Consider the following 20,349-nt stretch of genomic DNA (forward strand, 5'->3'; position numbering starts at 1 on the left):
CAGAAGTGAGTTGAAATCTGAAGTCTAGTCCATCTTTTTAAGATCACAGTGAAACCAAGAGTGGTTGTGCCTTAGACAGTAACAGGGAAGTGTGGAAGGGTGTTTGGGGATGAAACTAATGAATTCAGTTTGGGACATGTTGAGTTTAAGGTGTCTACAGGACATCTATTTGTAGATGTTTGGTAGGTAATTGGAGATGGGAGACTGTAGATCATGAGAGAGGTTAGGGCTGGACAAATAGATTGGAGAATCATCAGTACAGAGATGAGAATTGAAGCCATGGGGGCTGATGAGATCACCAAGTGAAATAATATAGAGGGAGAAGAAGGCCTAGGACAGATCCCTGGAGGAATCCTAGTTAACAGGTATGGCCTGGATAGAAGTCTAAGTAGTCTAAGAAGGAGCAGTCAGACAGGTAGGAGGAGAAATAAAAGACAGTGCTGTCATGAAAACTTAAAGAGAAGGGATTATGGTGATAAGGAGGTGAGGGTAACTGTATCGAAGGCAACAAAGAAGTCAAGGAGGAGGATTGAGAAAAAGCCAGTAAATTTGGTAATTAAGAGGTGGTTGGTATCGTCTTTAAATAAAATTTTTATTTAAAAAAAAGCTATCTCCAAACAAACAAAAATAAAGATCACAATGAAAAAATAAGTTTCTATTCTAAATATCTGACTATTTCTTCTAGCTTATTCCTTCTTCCTTCTTGGTCTTATGCCAATAGATGTAAAACAAAGTCATGTACATATTCTTGAATCTCCCCAGTTGTTTCTTCCAAGATCTCAAGTAAATAGAAATCACGGTCATCATTCTCACTGTATTTCCCAAGGGCAGAGAAGAGGTACATCAACAATATATAAAAAATTATATTCTTGGCTATATTCATTATTTTCCTTTATTTTCCAAGGTCATTCAAGATTCATCTAGAGGAATTCATAAATCCTTTTTTAAGGAAGCATTTTTAGAAATGAAATCCAATTTTGTCTTTTCATCTAAAAGTTTGATCATTTTTACCAATACCAGTTCCATATCCATTTTATCTTTTCCTGTAGAGGACTATCAGTGTAAAGATTTTGGATGTGCCTCTTGGAGAGAATTCTGCCATTATGTGAAGTGGTCCATTCCTGCCTTCCTTTACTTTCTGGATAACCTGATTGTCTTCTATGTCCTGTCCTATCTTCAGCCTGTAAGTAAACTTGACAAAAAGAACAAAAAAGCACCATTGAAGCAACACAGAAAAAAAATCCCCGAGCTGTTCTATTATTATTATATTTGTTGACTTTGGTTGTTTTATAATGAAATTGGCGTTGGTTCTGTTTATTCCCATTATTGGCCTTCTTAGGTCAGCATGAACTGTCTAATTCTAGATTAGAACTTTTGTAGTAGGCTTAGTTAGGGTAGCCCACAGCCTTGGCAAATTGTGAGAGATTACCCTGGATTGGCATAGTTCCAGACGAGGGAAGCCCTTTTCTGGGAGACTACCAGTCTTGATAATCTGTGAGTGCCTTCTAACCAGTCTCCCTTCCTTTAATCTAATCCATCCTCCACACAAACATCAAAATGATTTTCTTAAAGCCTAATAAGTCTGATCATTCCTTTCCCACTCCCACTTACTCACTAAACTCTAGTGATTCCTTAGTACCCTCACCCCTTATAATCTGGTACCATTCCATATTCCTAGTGGTCGGTCTCAAGCATTACTCTTCTCCACAAACTTTTTGGGCCGGTCTTGTTGGACTGGTTTCTATTCCTCACACATAAAATCTCATCTTTTGTCTCTTTGCCTTTTCACTGGCTGTGTTCCACCCCTGAAATATTCTCCCTCCTCACCTTAGTCTCTTATGATCCCTGGCTTCCTTCAGCTCAGTTTCCTTGACTCAAATGCCTCCTTCAACAATGGACCTTTACTGGCCTTCCCAGATGCTAGAGCCTTCTCCTTTAAGGTCACCTCCCATCTACTCTGTATATATTTTGTGTGTACCTATTTATGTAATTGTTTATTTCCCTATCAGGATGTAAACTCTATGAGGGAAGGAACTGGTTCTGCTTTTTCTCTGTATCTCCAGTGCTTAAAAAATATCTGCCACATCCATAGTCACCACTTAATAAAATGTTTGTTGATTCGTTGATTGAATTCAGCCAACATTTGTTAAACGCTTATTTTCTGTAAGAGTCTAGGCCCTTGAAATATGTTCTACCAGTTACCAGTCATCTGGGACTGAGTGGAGGTGAGATTAATGAAGAAGGGTGAAAAGGGGACACTCCCCTTGGAGACATCAGCAAAAGCACCATTCTAGGTAGAACCTTAGATTGATTTAACTTAGAGACTTCTTCATACTTAGCACACATCCCATTCCATAGGTAGAAAATTCCTACTTTCTATTCATCTATTCCTTGTGATTCAGAAATAATTCTCTGCTGAGGCAAAACTATTTTTCCTTCTTGACTTTCCTTTGACTCTTAACCTTATTCTTCTCAACCCAAATGCTTCCTGGTCCTTATCCTCTTCTGTCTTTTCCCTACACTCAACCCTCAGGAAACCCCACCTATTATTAATACAATGCCCTTCATCCACAATTTCTTCCTCGCCCTTCTTGCATCTTCTGGCACTCAAAGAAATCTCTCTTTAGAAAATATCTTTTCCCTTGCCACCCTTCTTTTGAGGATCCATACAAGAGCCAGCTGGACCAGTCAGCATACATATACTCCTGACATACTTCCTAGTCATGCTTTTGCCACCATCACTCACCAGTCTCTCTGCCTTTGAGATTCACTTCTTGTATGAAACATTTTTTTTTATTTTAACAGAAATTTATTTTTTCTTCTCAGCCTACCCTCCCCTTCATTGGAAAACAAAACAAAACAAAACAAATTCCTTGTAAGAGATCTACACAGTCAAGCAAAACAAACTCTCCCAGTGACCATTTGAAAACTTTGTCTGATTCTGTGCTCTGAATTTATGGTCTCATCTTTATTAGATTTGTTTGTTCAAAACCTTTTAAATTTTATATAATCGAAACTATTTTATTTTCTGTGATTCTCTCTATCCTTTGTTTGGTCATGAATGTTTCTTTTCCTTATAAATCTGATAGGTATTTTTTCATATTTCTTTTAATTTATTTATAATGTGACCTTTTATATCTAGATCACATAGACATTTAGAGCTTATCTTGGTATAAAGTATGAGGTGCTGGTCTAAATCTAATTTATTTGATATACTACTATCCAGTTTTCCCAGAAGTTTTTATCAAATAGTAATTACTTACCCCAGTAGCTGGGGTCTCTTTGTTTATTGAACACAAGCCTACTAGATGCATCTGCTTCTATAAGTTGTATAACTAATCTGTTCCACTTACCGGTCTCTCTGTTTTTTAACTAGTACAAAATTGTTTTGAGAATTACTACTTTGTAGTATCGTTTGAGATCTGGTAATACTAGGCCTCTAGTTCTCCTTCATTCCAACTTCTTTGTCATTTCCCTTGAAATCTTAAATTATTTTTGCCTCCATATGAATTTCATTACTATTTTTTCTAAATAAAGTAATATTTTGGTAGCTTAATATGGCACTGAATAAGTGAATTAATTTAGGTAGTGTCATTTTCATTTTCTTGGCTAATTTTACCATGAGCAATTTATATTTCTTCAATTATTTAGTTCTATGTAGTGTTCAGATCCCTGTTGCCTTCATCTACTTCTCAATAAATCCTTAGTACCCGACTTACATTAATTTCCACACCAACCTTTGCCCTTGCTCTTTTGGTTGATGACCCCACAAACATCCCTGGCTTCATAAAGTTTATCAGCCTCCTCAATTCTGGTTTCTCTCACCAGTGGAGCTTAGCAGCTGACAAGAACAATCACCCTAAATCTTACTACCATCCCAGGCTGATCCAGAACTCAAAAAAATCCCTCTCAAATCATTATTTCCTGGTATTTTTCTTACCCTTTCCCACAGTCTTCCTCTACCTAATCTTTCCTTTCCTCTATACTCTCAGTCTTCTTCTGTTCTGGCTTTTCTTCTCTCCTTTCAGAGTCTGGACCCTAGATTTAACCTGTGTAAAAAAAAAAAAAAGCACTGTGCATAGTTCTTACACACCTTTTTCCTTTTATCCCAAAACTTTTTAAACCCTTCTAATCCTCGTTTTAAGAGCATCTACCTTCGAATCATTGGATTTTAGATTTATAATAGAAAGAAACCCTCACATCTGCCTTCTCCAGTCTTCCCATTTTATAGAAGAGAATGCTGAGGTCCCTTGCTCAGGTTCACACAGAGAATGTGGCAGGGCTGGACCTTGAGCCAAGGTCCCCTGACTCCCAAGGCAGCAGCACTATTTGCTTTGCACTATGTTGCCATCTTTGGTCCTACTCCTGAGGCACAAAATACTACTAGAGGAAGTCACAAAATCATCCAGATTGAATCCACTGCAAATGCACATTGTCTAACTTCATCAGAGCTCTCACTGCATTTTATTCATTTATTTTTTTCTTTCAAAAAAAAGCTAACAAAAGGAAGTTTACTTAGCCATAAGATGGAAGGGCTATACAAGGCTCTAGTCACTGATTCACTTGGGTACAGCTTACCTGCCTCTGGTTTGACCATGCTAATGTGTAGGTCAGAAGCCTAAGGGAAGAGCTCCTGACTCCTAATGGGTTGGCTACATACTTAGTTCAAATAATCCCTTCCCCTTGCTCTATGTGTTTACCTTTCTATGCTTCTCATAACTGCTGTGTTTGTATTTCAAAGTATCCACTCAGCTTGGGTCTCTTCATCAGCAATACTTGGAAGTCCTCCATTTCATTAAGGAGCTGTTTTTCCCCTTGTAAGGTTATACTTATTTTTGCCAGATGAGTTATTCTTGATCTTAAGCCTTTACCTTTTTGCCTTTTGGAATGTCATATTCAAAGCTTTGCTCTCCTTGGCACTCAGCGGTATGAGATCCAGATGATCTAAATGCTCAGTATTTGCTATTCTGGTTGTTTTAGTTACTCACCCAAGCTATTCATATTGGGGGATGTGTTAACCTGATCTAAAGGAAAGTCAAACAGTTTCTTTAACCAGATTACCCTTTTCCTAGACTGTTCCATGCTATTCCAGGCTGTAATATTAACTTAAAAATTCAACTCTCCCAGGAAGACTTTTGTTAGTAACTTGTCACACACCTCATCTCCTCAACTAGCTCATTATACCGATAGAACCTTCCCTTCTTTATATGTACGTTATTATAGGTTCATGAATCTGTGTGTTCACATTTTGGCTGTGATTTTCTGACTTATCTTTACAAAAGACAGGAAACTTCTTAGCAGTAGCTTAGGGGCACAGTAGATAGACTAGGGAATTGAGAATCAGGAAGACTTTAATTCAAATCCTCACTCATGGTTGATAGCTCTGGAACCTTGCACGAGCCGTTAAGTGACTATCTCAACCTCATTTTCTTCATCTGTAAAACATGGATAATAATAGCACTTACCCCTCAGGGTTGTAAGAATTGGATGAGATAACATGTAAGATCCTTTGTAAAACCTTAAAGTTATTGCTATTACCATTTAACTTTTATTTTACCTAACCAAAACTATATGCAGGGTGTCCCAAAGTTCTTAGTGTTGTTTTAAGCTTTACTAGCTTTAAAATTCCCTAAAACTGAACTACATCTAGAACAGTTAGTGCTGTCTTCCCTGCAGGTGCACAATAAATAAATAATCATGAACATATTTCACAGTTTCTTTATTTTCTAGCTCTATTTGGGGAGGCAATGGTTGTGAAAAAGTGACATTTGAATTTCTACATTTCCATTATTAGTCAACATTTGTGTAATATTTTTTACCAATAATCTAACTCAACTCAATAAATATTTATTGTGTCTAATATTGGGGAGGTACTGAGAATTCAAAGGCAAAAACCAAACAATCCATGCCATCAGGAGCTTATGTTATACAGGAAGGGACTTCAGGAGAGAAGGAAGTTTAAACATTTTTTAAGTTCCACTCTAAAAATTTGGAGTGGATCAGGAATGACTTCACATAGGAAGTGGTACCAGAGTTAAGCTCTGAATGAAATCAGGCATTAAGAGGCAGAATTGAAAAGAGGACAGCTCATACGTGGGGGCTAGCTCATATAAATTTGAAAGTCAGATTTGAGGAATAGCTACTAGGCCAATGTAACTAGAAGGTAAAGTAGTGGAGATGGGGGGGGGGGAGAGAAGGGAGCTAATAAGCATTCTACTGCAAACTTAGATGAATAGTTAGTGTCATTGATAATAATATTGACCTAATATTCATCAAGTACCTATTATGTGCCAGGCACTGTGCCAAGATACAAAGAAAGGTAAAAGAAGGTCCCTCCTATAAAGGAGCTCGCAATCCCATGGGATTAGGATAAGGACTTTAAATGCCAGATTGAAGTCTCTAAATGCTAGGTTAAGAAAGTTAAATTTATCTAGAATCATCCATTATCAAAAATTTAGAGCTGGAAGCAACCTCAAAAGCCATGTAACCCAACTTCCTCATTTTACTGTTGAAGAAACTAAGACCCAGAGGGATTAAGTAATGATACAGGGAGCTAATGAAGATTTTTGAGTAGTTGGTGTTTGGCAAGACTGGACAATAGGATAAAAAATGCAAAGGTGGAGGAGAGTGTTAATTGAACTGAACTATCATGGGATCAATCCTGAAAGGAAAAAAGTAGAACCTGAGGAGGGGTAATGGTTTAGAAAAAGGCAGGATAGAGTGATTAAGTCCCTGGTAAGAATGAAGCATAAAAGATAAAAGGATAGGTGGAATTTCAAAGTGCTGTATTTCCAACAGAATACATATCGTTGACCAAGGGTTTCACTATCCTGTGTTTAACTGAAGTGGAGATTGTAGACATAAAGAAGTTAGTGATGTCAGCATGTGTATATTGAAGCCTCAAGTACAAGAACAGGGGGTCAGGTGAAGAAAATATTGTGAGCTAGGTTCTGAACTTACTGAGAAGGGGGAGAATGAACTGAATGCCAGTAGATGACTGCAATAGGAATCAAGACTAGATGGATGAATTGAACTTCAGAGGAGAGGTTGTTGAGAAATGGTGATAAAGGAGGTGATGTGGAGGTGGCCATGAAGAGTAAGGAGTATGGTTATTCCTCTTGGCCTTGTGTCTTTCGGGGCATGGAAAGAAACACCCTGCGATGCAGTGTCTTCTGGACAGAACTAGGTTTCTGTTAGGGAAGGAAGCTGGAACATATGTGAAGTGAAGCAATCTGGGCCAAATTAGGAGTTTAACAAAGATAATGGGCATTAGAAGAGTAGAGAAAGATAAGCATTCTTATTTGGTTCCAAATCTAAATTACCTTTAAAAAAAAAGCAACTGATGTTTTAGTATAAATAATTCTACCAGATCAAGTTATTACCTTTGTATTAGAAATAGTAAGTAGGAGCTATCCTGACCCTGACTATGAATTCCCTCTGAAACATTCTTGACAACTGGTCCTCCGTGTTACAGCAGAAGTCCTCTAGTGTTGGCAAACACACTTTCCAGAGGGATCCTATCCCCCCCTTGGACTTCAAACTAGGTCGAACTTCCTGTCTCCTTTTGTAAGTCCTCAGGAAGAAAGTAGGATTTGTCCTATTTGCTCTTATCCACTTTCAGCTAACTCACTGCAGCTTCTTGCTATCTTTGTGAAGTCAAGAATATTAAAAATAACCACATTCTGAGCATAACGAAGACCAATAAGAATAAGATTGGGTGTTCAAAACTAAATGTGTTGCTTGTTCTATGTCTATACTGTCAATAGCTTTCCCTATTCGTTTGATCAGATAAAATTGTTTTTATGTGACAAAATTTCCATCACCCTTGTCCAGAATTACCATCACCACTGCACACCCTACAGACATCTGTCTTCAACAAAATGTACCAACTACCCCTCATCCCAATGTAGATTCCCATGAATATCTAATAAAGTAATACAAGATTTTAAGTTCTCCAAGATTGTAGAAGTGATTTCGTTGGTATAGGGAACTCCCAGTAAGGAAACTTGAAAGTACTTTGAAAAGAGAAAGTGCCAGTAAATCAGCAATACAGAAGCATGGTATAGCAAAGATCATTGGATTTGGAGTAAGAAGGTCTGGTTTGGGTCCTACCTTCCCTTCCTCCCTCTCCTGCACCAGCAATTTACCAGTCGGCATGACTCTGTCTCTGAGCCAGCTTCTATATCTTTTTTTTTTTAAATATGGAGTAATGCCTAGCAAAACTGGAAGAACCAAACCTACAAGTCATATACCAAGATCACCACTGTTTATATTGCTATGAAAATCCTGAGAGAACTCACAATTATTCAACATTTTGACAATTACTAATGGATGTTTGGTGAAGAAAATAAACTTATGATTTAAGTTACATACTGGCCAGTTAGAATGACTTACTTTTTTTAAAAATTGAAGATCAGCTAGTTTCTAAATGAAAGTCATATATCATAAGATCTTAGATTTCAAACTGGAAAGAACCTCAGAAACCATCTGGTCCAATCCCCTCATTTTGTAGATAAAGAAACTAAGGTATAGACATAAGATTTGAATCCAGGCCCTCCAACTCAAGAGAGTCAGTATTCTTTCCACTGTACCATATTTCCTCAAGATAAGGGGGAAAATAAGTAAAATCCAAAAGAAGTCAGCTCTTAATTTTGAAGAAACACTGAGAACCTCATGAATTAAAGTTTGAAAATTTGGTTCAGTTCCTCAGTTCCTTTCACAGATCATTAACTAACTAACCTTGTGGTTGTGCACTTGTTCCAGTCATGCCTGACTCTATTTGACCCCATTTGGGGTTTTCTAGGCAGAGATACAGGAGTGGTTTGCCATTTCCTTCTCTAGCTTGTTTTACAGGTGAGAAAACTGAGGCAAATAGGATGAAGTGACTTGACCAGGGTGACTCAGTTAGCAAGTGTTTGAGGCTGGATTTGAACTCATGAATATGGAGTCTTCCTGATTCCAAGCCCAGTTCTCTATCCATTCACTGCTACCTAGCTGCCTCTAACTAGCCTAGAAGGAGATAATTTGTTCCTCACCTGTTTTGGGAACATAATAGTAACTGACCCCTGCTTATCTCATAGAAATCAGTGAGAAGTCTCAAAGAATCACTTTGAGAACTAGAGATATGCATTGTGAATATGAAATTTGATGAAAATTGCTATCTTACTGCTCACTTAGCTTCCAAAGCCAAACCTTCAGAATTCATGTCTATCTCTGAATTTGCACATGCAGATTGTTTACATGGGCAGTCCCAACAGGGGAGCATGGATTTTCAAAGTCTGCCTAATATTTGATTATATCTGCATAAATTTACCCAGTAATAACAATGGAACTTAATCCTCTAGTGAAAGAGCTGCCCTAATAACCTCTATATTTTGACCAGAAAACCTTTTTGTCAAATGAGCACCAAGTTGTGAGATTTCTGAGGTCATTGCTTTGTTTCCGTTGTAACCCTATCTTCTGTTTCTTTCTAGGCCATGGCTGTGCTCTTCTCAAATTTTAGCATTTTAACAACAGCTCTTCTATTCAGGATAGTGCTAAAGTAAGTAACTTACTGTGAAAGCATATATAATACTTTAAAACTGCCTTACCCTGTTTCAGATGATATACCCTGAACACCATAATCTCAGAATCCAATTTGGATTTTATTCCTAGTTGTTTTTGTTGTATTGGGCAAGTTATTTAACCCATCTGGAAAGCAGGCAAACTCAAGTCACAGCTCCACTGAAAATTTGACCAAATCCCTTTGATAAGGTATATTAAGTAGTCTGAGCTCTTCTAAAGAAAGATAAATGTACAAGGTATTGTTGGTATTTTATTTTTGAGGCTCTGGCTTTCTGCAAATAGTTCATAAGAATCCTTGTATCCTTAAAGCTTCTGGGCCTTTCCACTCATCTTTCCCCCCATCCTCTCATTCTCCCAATTAGAGTATGGGCTTCTTAAGATCAGGGACTGTTGATTTCTCCATTTGTATCCCCATGCTTCACTAGCACTGAGCTTAAGACATAGGAGCAATTAGTAATTGTATTTTCATTCATTCATCCTTGCAAAGCCTCATGTGCAAATGTGGGAGGCCATGAGTTCCCTGATTTTAGTTTGGAAGATAGGGCTACAAAATGCCTTATGTAATATATTAAAGTATTTTTTTTTAATTGTAGCTTTTCTCATTGTAAAAATAGCTTTTAAGACAAGAAATTTGGTGTGTTACAAATAGACTGTAGAGTAATAATAATAGACTTAAACTTTACACAGTATGATAGAACTATCTTTCAGATTCCTGTGGAACAAATTATCTCATTCTAAGCTAGTCAGAAATCTGACAAACTAAAAGGAATTGAACCACATTTTCAGTCATGGGGAACCAATCTCTGCATCATATTTTAGTAATAATTTTAAATTAACGTCATTAGGTATTATAAACTTTGTTAATTAGGCACTATTTAAAAGTACAGTAACTAAAGTATCCTAAATTAAGATATTGATTAGCTTACATTTCTATTGCTATTACTTTGTCAAAAAGTAAAATTGTCTCTTTTGAGGATCACAACAAACTTATGAGAAGGCAAAGGACATATTATTTTCCCTCTTTCATAGATTAGAGAGTTGTATGACTTGCCCAAGCTCAGACTTGGGACTCCCGTTGAGATCTTTTGGGTCCCAAGTTTAGTCTTTTTTTATAACACACCACACTGCCTCCATTTGAAGCTTTTGTTCTCCAAGTCTTTAACCCTCCTTAATTCTAATCAAATGATATTATATTAGTTGCTTGTCCTTTTTGTTTTTAACATGGCATCCTTTTTTTTTTTCATTTCTGATTCACCAAACTGCAAGTCACATCTGCATGAGACTATGACTAATCAGTTATGATATACAATAGTCAGGCTTTTATCTGTTCAAGGAATGGCAAATAATATGGTGCCTTCAGCAGTTCCCCAAGTCCAAGGAACTCCTTGAAGATTTTTCCTTTGCTCAGAGGAAATTTTCTTTTATTATCCTTAATCAGGTGGGGGAAAGGAGGCATATTTAGAGAAGAAAATCTTCATTAAAACTCTTCTCATCCAAATCAGCATAGTGCTAGCTTTTTTAGTACTGTCTAAGACTTTATATGCATTTTTTAATGAATTATGAAACTGAAATTCTTAACTACCAGGTATTTTAAGGAGATTTTCAGAAATATATTTTGAAATATTTACAAATTACATTCAGTTTTATGAATAAGTATACAGCACTTCTTAAACTATGGATCACAACCCCAAAGTGCTGAAGGGGTCTTGAGTAGAAAAAGTTTAAGAAGGCCTGTCTAGAAAATAGCTCTGTCTGTCAAGCAAATGTCTGTGGGTGCAATAGTATTTTCCTATCAATTTCCATTATAAAATTGGATATGTATTCTGATGTGTGGGGGAAGGAAATGGGGTCCCAAGCCATAATGAAAATCATACTTATTGCAATAAACTTTTTTTAACATCACAATTTGTCAAATTAAAACCATTTTATGATAACATTTTAGGCAATGTCCAGTAATTAAACACAAAAATACAAGTAGAAGACTCAAAACTTCATTTTCATTTTGGGTCAGACCACTTGAAAGAAATATGTCCTGTCTTTTGCTTGATGGTCTTTTGGTCACTAATGTACCCTCTAACCCACAGCAACTATTTCCTTCCCTATCCTCAAATGTTTAGATGTTTATGTTAAGGAATTTAATCTGATATTTAGTTGTGCAAATCTATCTATGCTATAATATTTCTTTTTCAACAGTTTTTGATACTTAAAGATATGTTTATTTTCTTACTAATCTGTTATGAATCTGATGCTTTCCCAAGATTATGATGCAGTGATCTGTGAGTACAGCTTACAAGAGCCCTATCACTATAGGTCAAGAACTTGGCCAATGAAGCAGTAGACAAGAAAGCCAGTCTGAACCTTTAAAACAGGATAATTAGATATAGAAGTTAGAAGAAAGGGTTCTGAAACGAGTTTCAGTGTGAGTTGACTCAGTGACCTGAAGGGAAGGATGTCCCATAAATGCTAATTAAAAGCTTAAATTTAAGACCCAGAAACATCCATTTTCTTTGAACTCAGGCAGCAGGGGATTATTTGAGAGCAGTACAGGATTTAGTAATACAAATACTAATGAGTGGGGTTTAATGATAACCATGAAAGATATAGGGTAAAATACACCAAGTCAATATGGTTTTGTTTTTTCCTTTGTGAATAGGCGACATCTCACCTGGATCCAATGGGCTTCTCTGCTGATTCTCTTTTTGTCAATTGTGGCCTTGACTACAGGGACTGAAAATACACACTTGACAAGACATGGATTTCATCATGATGCTTTTTTCAGCTCATCCAACTCTTGTTTCCTCCTCACAAGGCCACTCAGTGAGTGCCATGGAAAAGACAATTGCACAGCAAAGCAATGGACTCTTCCTGAAGTCAAATGGAATACTACTGCCAGGACTTTCAGTCATATCCACCTGGGCCTGGGTCATGTGCTTGTGATAGTTCAGTGTTTTATTTCCTCGATGGCCAACATCTATAATGAAAAGATATTCAAGGAAGGGGACCAGCTTACTGAAAATATCTTCATACAAAATAGCAAACTCTATGCCTTTGGAGCGTTTTTCAATGGACTGACCCTAAGCCTTCAGACCACTAACCATGGCCAAATGAAGAACTGTGGGATTTTTTATGGCCACAATGCATTTTCAGTAGCACTTATTTTTGTCACTGCTCTCCAGGGTCTCTCAGTAGCCTTTATTTTGAAATTCCTGGATAATATGTTTCATGTTCTGATGGCTCAAGTCACAACGGTGATAATCACTACAATATCTGTCCTGGTCTTTGACTTCAAACCATCTTTGGAGTTCTTCTTGGAAGCCCCAACAGTCCTTCTTTCTATATTTATTTATAACTCTAGTAAAACTAGAAACCTGGCATATACTCCAATGCAAGAGAGAACCAAAGATCTGAGCAGCAATCTCTGGGAACGGTCAAGTGGGGTGAGTTCCTAGAATGTTACTTTCTGTCCCCTCCACTAGAATTTTAGGGATGATTTTAAAATAAAAAGATGGGAGTTAATTTCATGAATCTCTGGAAATATATTTTAGATAAGCAAATATTTATTGCATACCTGGACAAGAAGCCAGATGCTATATAGGATATACAAAAAATGTGACCCCAAATCCTAGCCTCATGATCTAGTTGAGGAAATAGCATTTAAACATGGAAATGTAAGCAATAATACAAAAATGAACCTAATTGATCTCCTTAATTTTCCCTTCATTCATGAATAACAATAGTGAATATTGTGCTTACTACATACCAGGCACTGTGCTAAGGACTTTGCAACTATTATCTTATTTGGTCTTCACAACAGCCTAGTGAGATAAGTGCCTTTATCATAATTTTACAGATGAGCAAACTGAGGCAAACAGAGGAAGTGACTTGCCCTGGGTCACACAGTAAATGTCTAAGGCCAGATTCCACATGTCTGTAGTATGACATTACAGTTCTGTCATGCATCATATGACAAGATTTTTTTTTTTAGTAGGAAAAAGCTTCTGTAAACAAAATAGACATTTACTTTGAATATCGGTTGGGGTAGACAGGAATCTTGATCATCTTAATGGGGTGAATGAGAGTTAGTTGATTATTTACACAAAGACATATAAGCCCTTTTGAGGGAAGCAGCACTTTATCCTTGTATCAGGCCTAATAGCCCACACAGTGCATTAAACACAGTAGTTGTATAATAAATATTTATTGGATGAATAAAATATATCCTACCCCTTATTTAGCCGTAGACGAACCATTTCCTCATATTTACACACGTGCTTTTAAACATTTCAAATAATTAACATTTCACTCTTCCCCTGAAAAATGTCTCCATAGCTCTATAAGCCCCCTATACAGAGATTTTCCTTCAGTGTTGTGCTTCTCTATTCTTGGTGACTGAACTATTGCTTGGCAGAAAAAGTTTGGAAATGACTATTTCAGAAGCAATTTTCTGCCCAAATAAAAGATGCCAATCTTTTGCTCTATCTTTTAGTTGAATAACAAGTATTTATTGTTCTTATTATCTAAAAGATAGAGCCAACACTTTTCGAGGACCTTTGAAAAGGATAACTTCGGGGAGGGGGGAAGGGGAAGCAGGGGAGGGAGGGTAGGAGGGAAGAGTGTTGGATTTTTTTTTTTGTCCGTCACCATTACTGGTAATGACCAGCAGAGTGTGCTATCTACATTTTTTTTTAAAGTATCGCCACAAAATACAGCAGGGTGGTTTTAACTTTGTAGTGTATCTCTATTATAAAATTAGTTTTATAAGATCTTTGGTAGCCGGTTTTACAAGCTCTAAATAGGCCTTTTTGATCTGAGCAATAGTTCAGCAAAGCAAAATTTATCATTCTCCAGCCCCCATTTTGAGGAGTCTTTGAAAATTATAATTATAGTTCATTGTTTTAATGTACTGTTGATTTCCACATTTTCCTTTAGGATGGAGAAGAACTGGAACTTCTGACTAAACCCAACAGTGACAATGAATCAGAAGACGATACTTTCTAGTTAAGACCCCAAACAAATGGCAGTTCTCGAGAATCAGCTGTTGATTTTGAATGTTTTCCTTTTTCCTTTTTTGCTTTGGTAGAGAATACCACTCCAAGACCAGAGGCTCCAGGAAATAACTATGGTATTGGGGCACAGTAGCACTAGCCCCACACTTTATTGTTCAGTGTGAAATATTTACAGGGTATACTTAAAGTGCCAAAAAATGTGCAGTACACACTTTAGCTAACCCTCTAAACTTGTGGGAAGAACACATGAAGTCCATCAAAGACCTGTGATTTCATCAGTGTGGCAGTTCCTCCCATGAATACAGATTATAACCTGTCTCTGGTTTGCAGTTTCAGAATTTCCTAAGGTTCAGAGAAGTTAGGATTCTCCTTGCCAAAAAATGGACCTCATGGCTCCCCTGCCCCTGAGGGAAAGATAAATCTTTTATTTTTCTCTCTACAGATATAAATATTACCTAAGTAACTCCCTTAGATTTTGAGGGTATAGTGATATCTTTGTTCTTCTCTTAAGGAACATAGGAACCCTTAATCAAATTTTTGCTTTAAAGGATCCAAATATCTGATGACTCAGCAGAATGTGGGATTTGTTTATTATTTTTTTTCTTTTGCCAAAGAATTAACTTATTTTTTCTAAAACCAAATGTCCAAATTTGAATTTTATGGGATTTATGAGCAATAAGATTTTAGTGATTGTTGTATAAACTTCTTAAGTGAACAACAATTTAAATGAAAATGGAATTTCCAGATCACCGTAGTTGCCACTTGTACCCAATAGTTTATTCATTGGAACAAGCAAGAGCTTATTTCTCCATTAAAAAATCTCAAAAAAAAACCTTCAAGTTCATTATTTTTAATATAATTAAATCTCAGTGAATAATATTTTATTAATATGCTTGTGAATTATTACGCAGTGTTTCTGACAGGTGTGTGTCCACTTCCTGTATCATATTTTTCCAGAGTTGAGGATTGATTCAAAGTTAGAATAGTGTGAATGCCTGAATGAGAGTTCCTCAAGTAGAGGACTTTGAAAACAAATATTACTATTGTAAAGATATGAACGAATTATTTTCAAACAGGAAGACTTATTAAATAAAACATTTTACAATAATTTGTATCACTTTCATTCTTTTTCTGAGTGTTTTCACATATAATGATTTGCTTATTTGGATAATAATGGTTACTTATTATTATTTGAATAATAATTAATAGCACTATACAATAGATAGGGTAGGTAGTATTTTTTCCATTTTTCAGATTAAGAAATTGAGCTGAAGAGAAGGTACCTTGCCCAAACTCACATAATAGTATGATAGAGCCGGCTCTAAAACTCAAGTTTCTTGATCACAGATTAGTACTATTTCTAGCATATCACATCATGATATAAGAAGGTGGCATCTGGTCTCACCTTCCTGGATTCCTCCATTAGGACGGAGCCTGAACTAGAAGGCCACTGAGGTTCTGTAAAATTCTGTGATTATAAAGGATTAACACCCTACAGCCAGTAGACTGAATCTGGTCCTTTCATTGATTCTGAATAGCCCGTAATTTGATTCAGACCACAGGTTGAGTCAGGTATATCAGTAATGATTCTATGGACTCAGCTGTCTTTCTGGGCTGGTTGCTTCTTTCAAGAATGTCACACTTTGAGCTAAATCAGGGACATAGCCACACTACAGTGATCCTCCTGGACTGTCAGTCTGGTTTCACCAGAGTGTCCCTCATTTGAACATCGAGGTGGTACAGTGGATAGTGCTGGTCTGGAGTCAAGAGGGCCTAAGTTCAATTCTAGCTTGAGGTACCTCCTAGCTGTGTCACCCTGGACAAATCACTTAATACTTTTTGGTTAGTTTCCTCATCTGTAAAACGAGCTGAGAAATAGTGAACTATCAGTATCTTTGCAAAGAAAAACCCAAATGGGATTTCTTTCCAAATAGAAAGTTAGACAGGACAAACTACTCAACAACAAAATTCCCTGGTTCAGATGTCTGCGGCATTGGCCCAGATCTTATAGCCACAGGAAAGTCTGGCCCTCTGTGCCAAAGTTGCCGAAGATTTGTTTGTTTGTTTTTCCCCTTAGAAACCATCTGATATGTAGATATGTCAGTGTTAATTTAACATTTATTAAACACCTACTGTGTGTAATACAATGCCTGCAAAGAGCTTACTTTCTGCTGGGAAACACATGTACTCAGATAAATGCAAGGAGAATTGAGAGTAGAATGAGAACACTAAACTAGGACTTCCATATTCATCTATTTCCCCATCCTTAATTAAGATCAGAACAAACCCCTGGAGAATTATGAAATTGGTTTTCTTCCCTTCCCCAAGCCCTGCTTTCAGTTCTCATGGTACTTACCACTTACCAGCACCCTCTCTCTTTTCTGCCATAGTACCATGTTTTTTGTTTTGTTCTGCTTTTTCCCACGCTCAGGCCAAGAATCCTCCATGACTCTTTCAGAATATGTTTTTCCTGCCAGGCTCCATTCTTAGTTGTTTCTCATTCCAGAAAGGAAAAAAAAAATATGTATTAAAGTTAAAAAACCTTAAGGACTCTACACTGGAGGAAAGTCCTTGTTACACAAACTTCCAGGTGTAACCTTGCACCTCTGACCTCATATAGTAATTTGTATTTCTCTACTGTCCTCAGGTATTTATTGTATTTTTTTACTCTGGTTGGACCTGTGATTTCTTTGACAACTATTCCTAGTGAGGAAACTCCCTCTAATAATGCATATCAACAACTGTTTTGCAACTTACAATCTTAGAAAGTTGCCTTTCCATATATGTTATGCATATTCCATTTTCTCTAGTAGACTTGAATTCCCTAGGGGAAGAAACTATGGCTTGTCTAAATCTTGTATCACTGAGTGCCTAGCAAAGTGCTGAATATTTGGTATATTTAATTGAATTCTCTACCAATGTTCTCTGCACATATAGGTATATCTGCCACCGACTTTTTGTAATAGATTGGTAAAGCAAATCAACTCATTCAATCGATTTTCATTGCTGAAGTGTGCAAGGCACTCAAGCTACAAAGACAAAAACAATATAGGCCCGACCCTTGGAGAGTTACATTGTGTTAGAGAAACAACATGCATGCCAATAAGTAAATATAAGGTTTTGAGGAAGAGAAAACTCTCATGTAACTTAGATCCCTCCTCCCACAAACATGGACCCCCAAAAACTAAACCCAGGTTCAAACCATGCTTTGGGTCAATATCCAAGCTCACAAATTCCTAGTTGTAGCTTTTTTTTATCTGACTAACCTTTAAAATATTAATTCAAAGCAAAATCATTTAACATAATAGCAAAGGAAATAACAAGGGAGACACACACACGCACAGCCTTATACACACATAGACACATTCTCCCATACATTGGGAATTGGGAGGGACATAAAAGGTAACCCAGACAACTCATGATCTCAGTGCCAACCCCTTACTGAAACATTCCTCTCTGAAACTGCTAGATGTTCCCCAAAAGGCTGATGATATCGTTTGTTAGTTATTCACTGACCTGTTACTGCCAAACTTGTGGCAACTTAGATCTTCTATGTGACCTCTTCACTGCAGGACAGTGGTGAGAGCCCTCTTGGGAAAGTGTTCATAACCTTGAGTCTATTTCTTTTTTTTTTAATAAATTTCTATTGATGATGTACTTTTTTTAAAAAGTCACCATATTTTCCCGAGTATCTCTCATATAACTCCTTCCTCTCCCAGAAACCCATCCCACTTAACAAGTAGTATTTTTAAGATTTAAAAAAAGAGGAAAGAATCAGCATAATTGGTCAACATGTCAACAAAAATCTGAAAATAAGTGCAATGTGAAACACTTGTGGACCTCTGATTACTATAAAGAAGTGGGGTGGAAATAATTTTCTCATTTCTCTTCTTTCAAGATATGCTTGGATATAATTTTCCAGCATTCAGTTTTGATGTGTGTGTGCAGTTCTTTTCATTTATATTGTAGTCATCATGTATATTGTTTTCTGTATCTGTTCATATAGACCTTTCCATGCTTCTTTGCATTTGTCATTTCTTTTTTTCTTTTTGGAGGGGGAAAGGTAGGTCAATTAGGGTTAAGTGACTTGCCCAAGGTCACACGGATAATTTCATGTTAAGTGTCTAAGGCCAGATTTGAACTCAGGTACTCCTGACTCCAGGGCTGGTGCTCTATTCACTGTGCCGCCTAGCCACCCCGATTTTTCATTTCTTATAGCATGTTAATATTCCATTATATTCATGTACCATAATTTATTTAGACCTTTCCCAGTTGATAGGCATTTACTTTGTTTCCAGTTCTTTGCTATCACAAAAAGTGCTACTGTAAATATTTAGGTACATATAGGGACTATTTTCCTTATCAATGGCTTCCTTGTACAAGACAAGTAATGAAATTTCTGGATCTAAAGATGTGGACATTTTAACTCACTTATTTGCATATTTTCACATTAGTGTCCAAAACAATTGTAATGATGCACAGCTCTACCTAGTGCCTATATTCTCATACTCTCTCCAACATTGACTATTCCCACCTTTTGTTATCTTTGTCAGTTTACAAGGTTTAAGATTAAATCTCAGCATTATTTTTATTTGCATTTCTCTTATTATTAGTCATTTAGAGCATTTTTTCATGTGGTTAATAGTTTGCAATTCTTTTAAGAACTTTTTCATATCTTTTGACCATTTATCTATTAGGGAATGGCTTTTGTCTGTGTGTGTATATGTACGTAAAATAATTTAACATCTATTATGTATCTATATAGCATATATACAGTTAAGAGATATGTGTGGATATATATTTATATACGTATCTACATATAGATATAGATATTTATTATCTATTCATTGTCTATATATCTTGATTACCATACTCTTATTGATGCCAAGATTTTTTCCTATTTTACCACTTCCCATTTTATTCATGGTTCATTTATTTTGTTTGTGCAGAAACTTTTCAGTTTCATGTAACCACTCGATTATAATTGCCTCTATCCCCTGTTTCAAGAACATGTCCAATCTGTAGCTGTGAGAGGTATATGACCTGCTTTTCTTCTATTTTTTTTAATAGTATGATCTTCAATACTAAGGTCACATATCAAGAATGTATTGTGGAATATGGTATAAAGTGTTAGTCTAAGCCAAATTTCTGCCTTAAGTCTATTTCAACCAACAAGGAAAGAGTCCTTCCCTTTGCTTCCACCAGAAGTCATTCCCTCAGGCCAACCCTGTATTTGTGTAAGGTCAAGTAGATTCCTTTCAGCTCTTTCATACCCAGTACTACTAGGCTAAGGTCTATACAGATTACCTTGGAGCTTCACTTGCCAAGATTGGAGTAGGTAAGGTAGAACTGGTGATTTTTGTTCTATATTCCTTTTATTTTTTCTTGAAACTAGATGTCTATCTCACCTAGACTGGATGGTATGTAGCAGCCACTCATAGGCTAGACCCCACTGCTAAACTGCATGGGAGTTTTGACATGTTCTGTTTCAGATCTGAGTCGGTTTGTCCCTCCTCAGGCAGCCTGGTGGCTCCCCACTCTCAATCAGTCACCTTATTTGCCAAACTTAGCACCAACACTTAATGTCTTTAGCCCCCATTGCAACTCAGAATTCCCAAGCTCAAGCAATTCACCAGCCTTAGCTTCCCCACCAGCAGAGATAAAAGGTGTGTATACTACTATGCCTGGTCCCCTGATCATCCTTCCTATAGCTACACCAAACTCACTTCTCTCCCTATGCTAATGAACTGGGGAACTGGAAGGCTTCACTGACATGATG

General features: G+C 36.8%; 2 protein-coding genes across 7 annotated transcripts in view; one reads left to right on the forward strand and one right to left on the reverse strand.

Annotated features, from left to right (window-relative positions):
- Positions 1-8,172, reverse strand: part of ATG3 (autophagy related 3) — a 57,249-nt gene extending 49,077 nt beyond the window's left edge. For both annotated transcript variants that reach the window (XM_069069861.1, XM_069069859.1), the window contains exon 1: positions 8,113-8,172. In XM_069069861.1, the coding sequence (XP_068925962.1) occupies positions 8,113-8,157 (45 nt within the window). In that variant the 5' untranslated portion in view covers positions 8,158-8,172. The remainder of the gene's footprint in view (positions 1-8,112) is intronic.
- The window catches only part of SLC35A5 (solute carrier family 35 member A5), a 38,165-nt gene extending 22,487 nt beyond the window's left edge, over positions 1-15,678 (forward strand). For 4 of the 5 annotated variants that reach the window (XM_069069853.1, XM_069069855.1, XM_069069856.1 and 1 more), the window contains exons 4-7: positions 1,050-1,183; positions 9,474-9,541; positions 12,218-13,001; positions 14,494-15,678. In XM_069069853.1, coding sequence (XP_068925954.1) covers positions 1,050-1,183; positions 9,474-9,541; positions 12,218-13,001; positions 14,494-14,562 — 1,055 coding nt within the window. In that variant the 3' untranslated portion in view covers positions 14,563-15,678. The remainder of the gene's footprint in view (positions 1-1,049; positions 1,184-9,473; positions 9,542-12,217; positions 13,002-14,493) is intronic. The other variant, XM_069069857.1, reaches the window with a different exon arrangement.
- Positions 15,679-20,349: the final 4,671 nt, after the last annotated feature.

This window comes from Petaurus breviceps, unplaced genomic scaffold (genome assembly GCF_028583685.1).
Source record: "Petaurus breviceps papuanus isolate PSGF00001 unplaced genomic scaffold, PetGlider_PUasm1.0 90792, whole genome shotgun sequence".
NCBI classification, from domain to species: domain Eukaryota; kingdom Metazoa; phylum Chordata; class Mammalia; order Diprotodontia; family Petauridae; genus Petaurus; species Petaurus breviceps.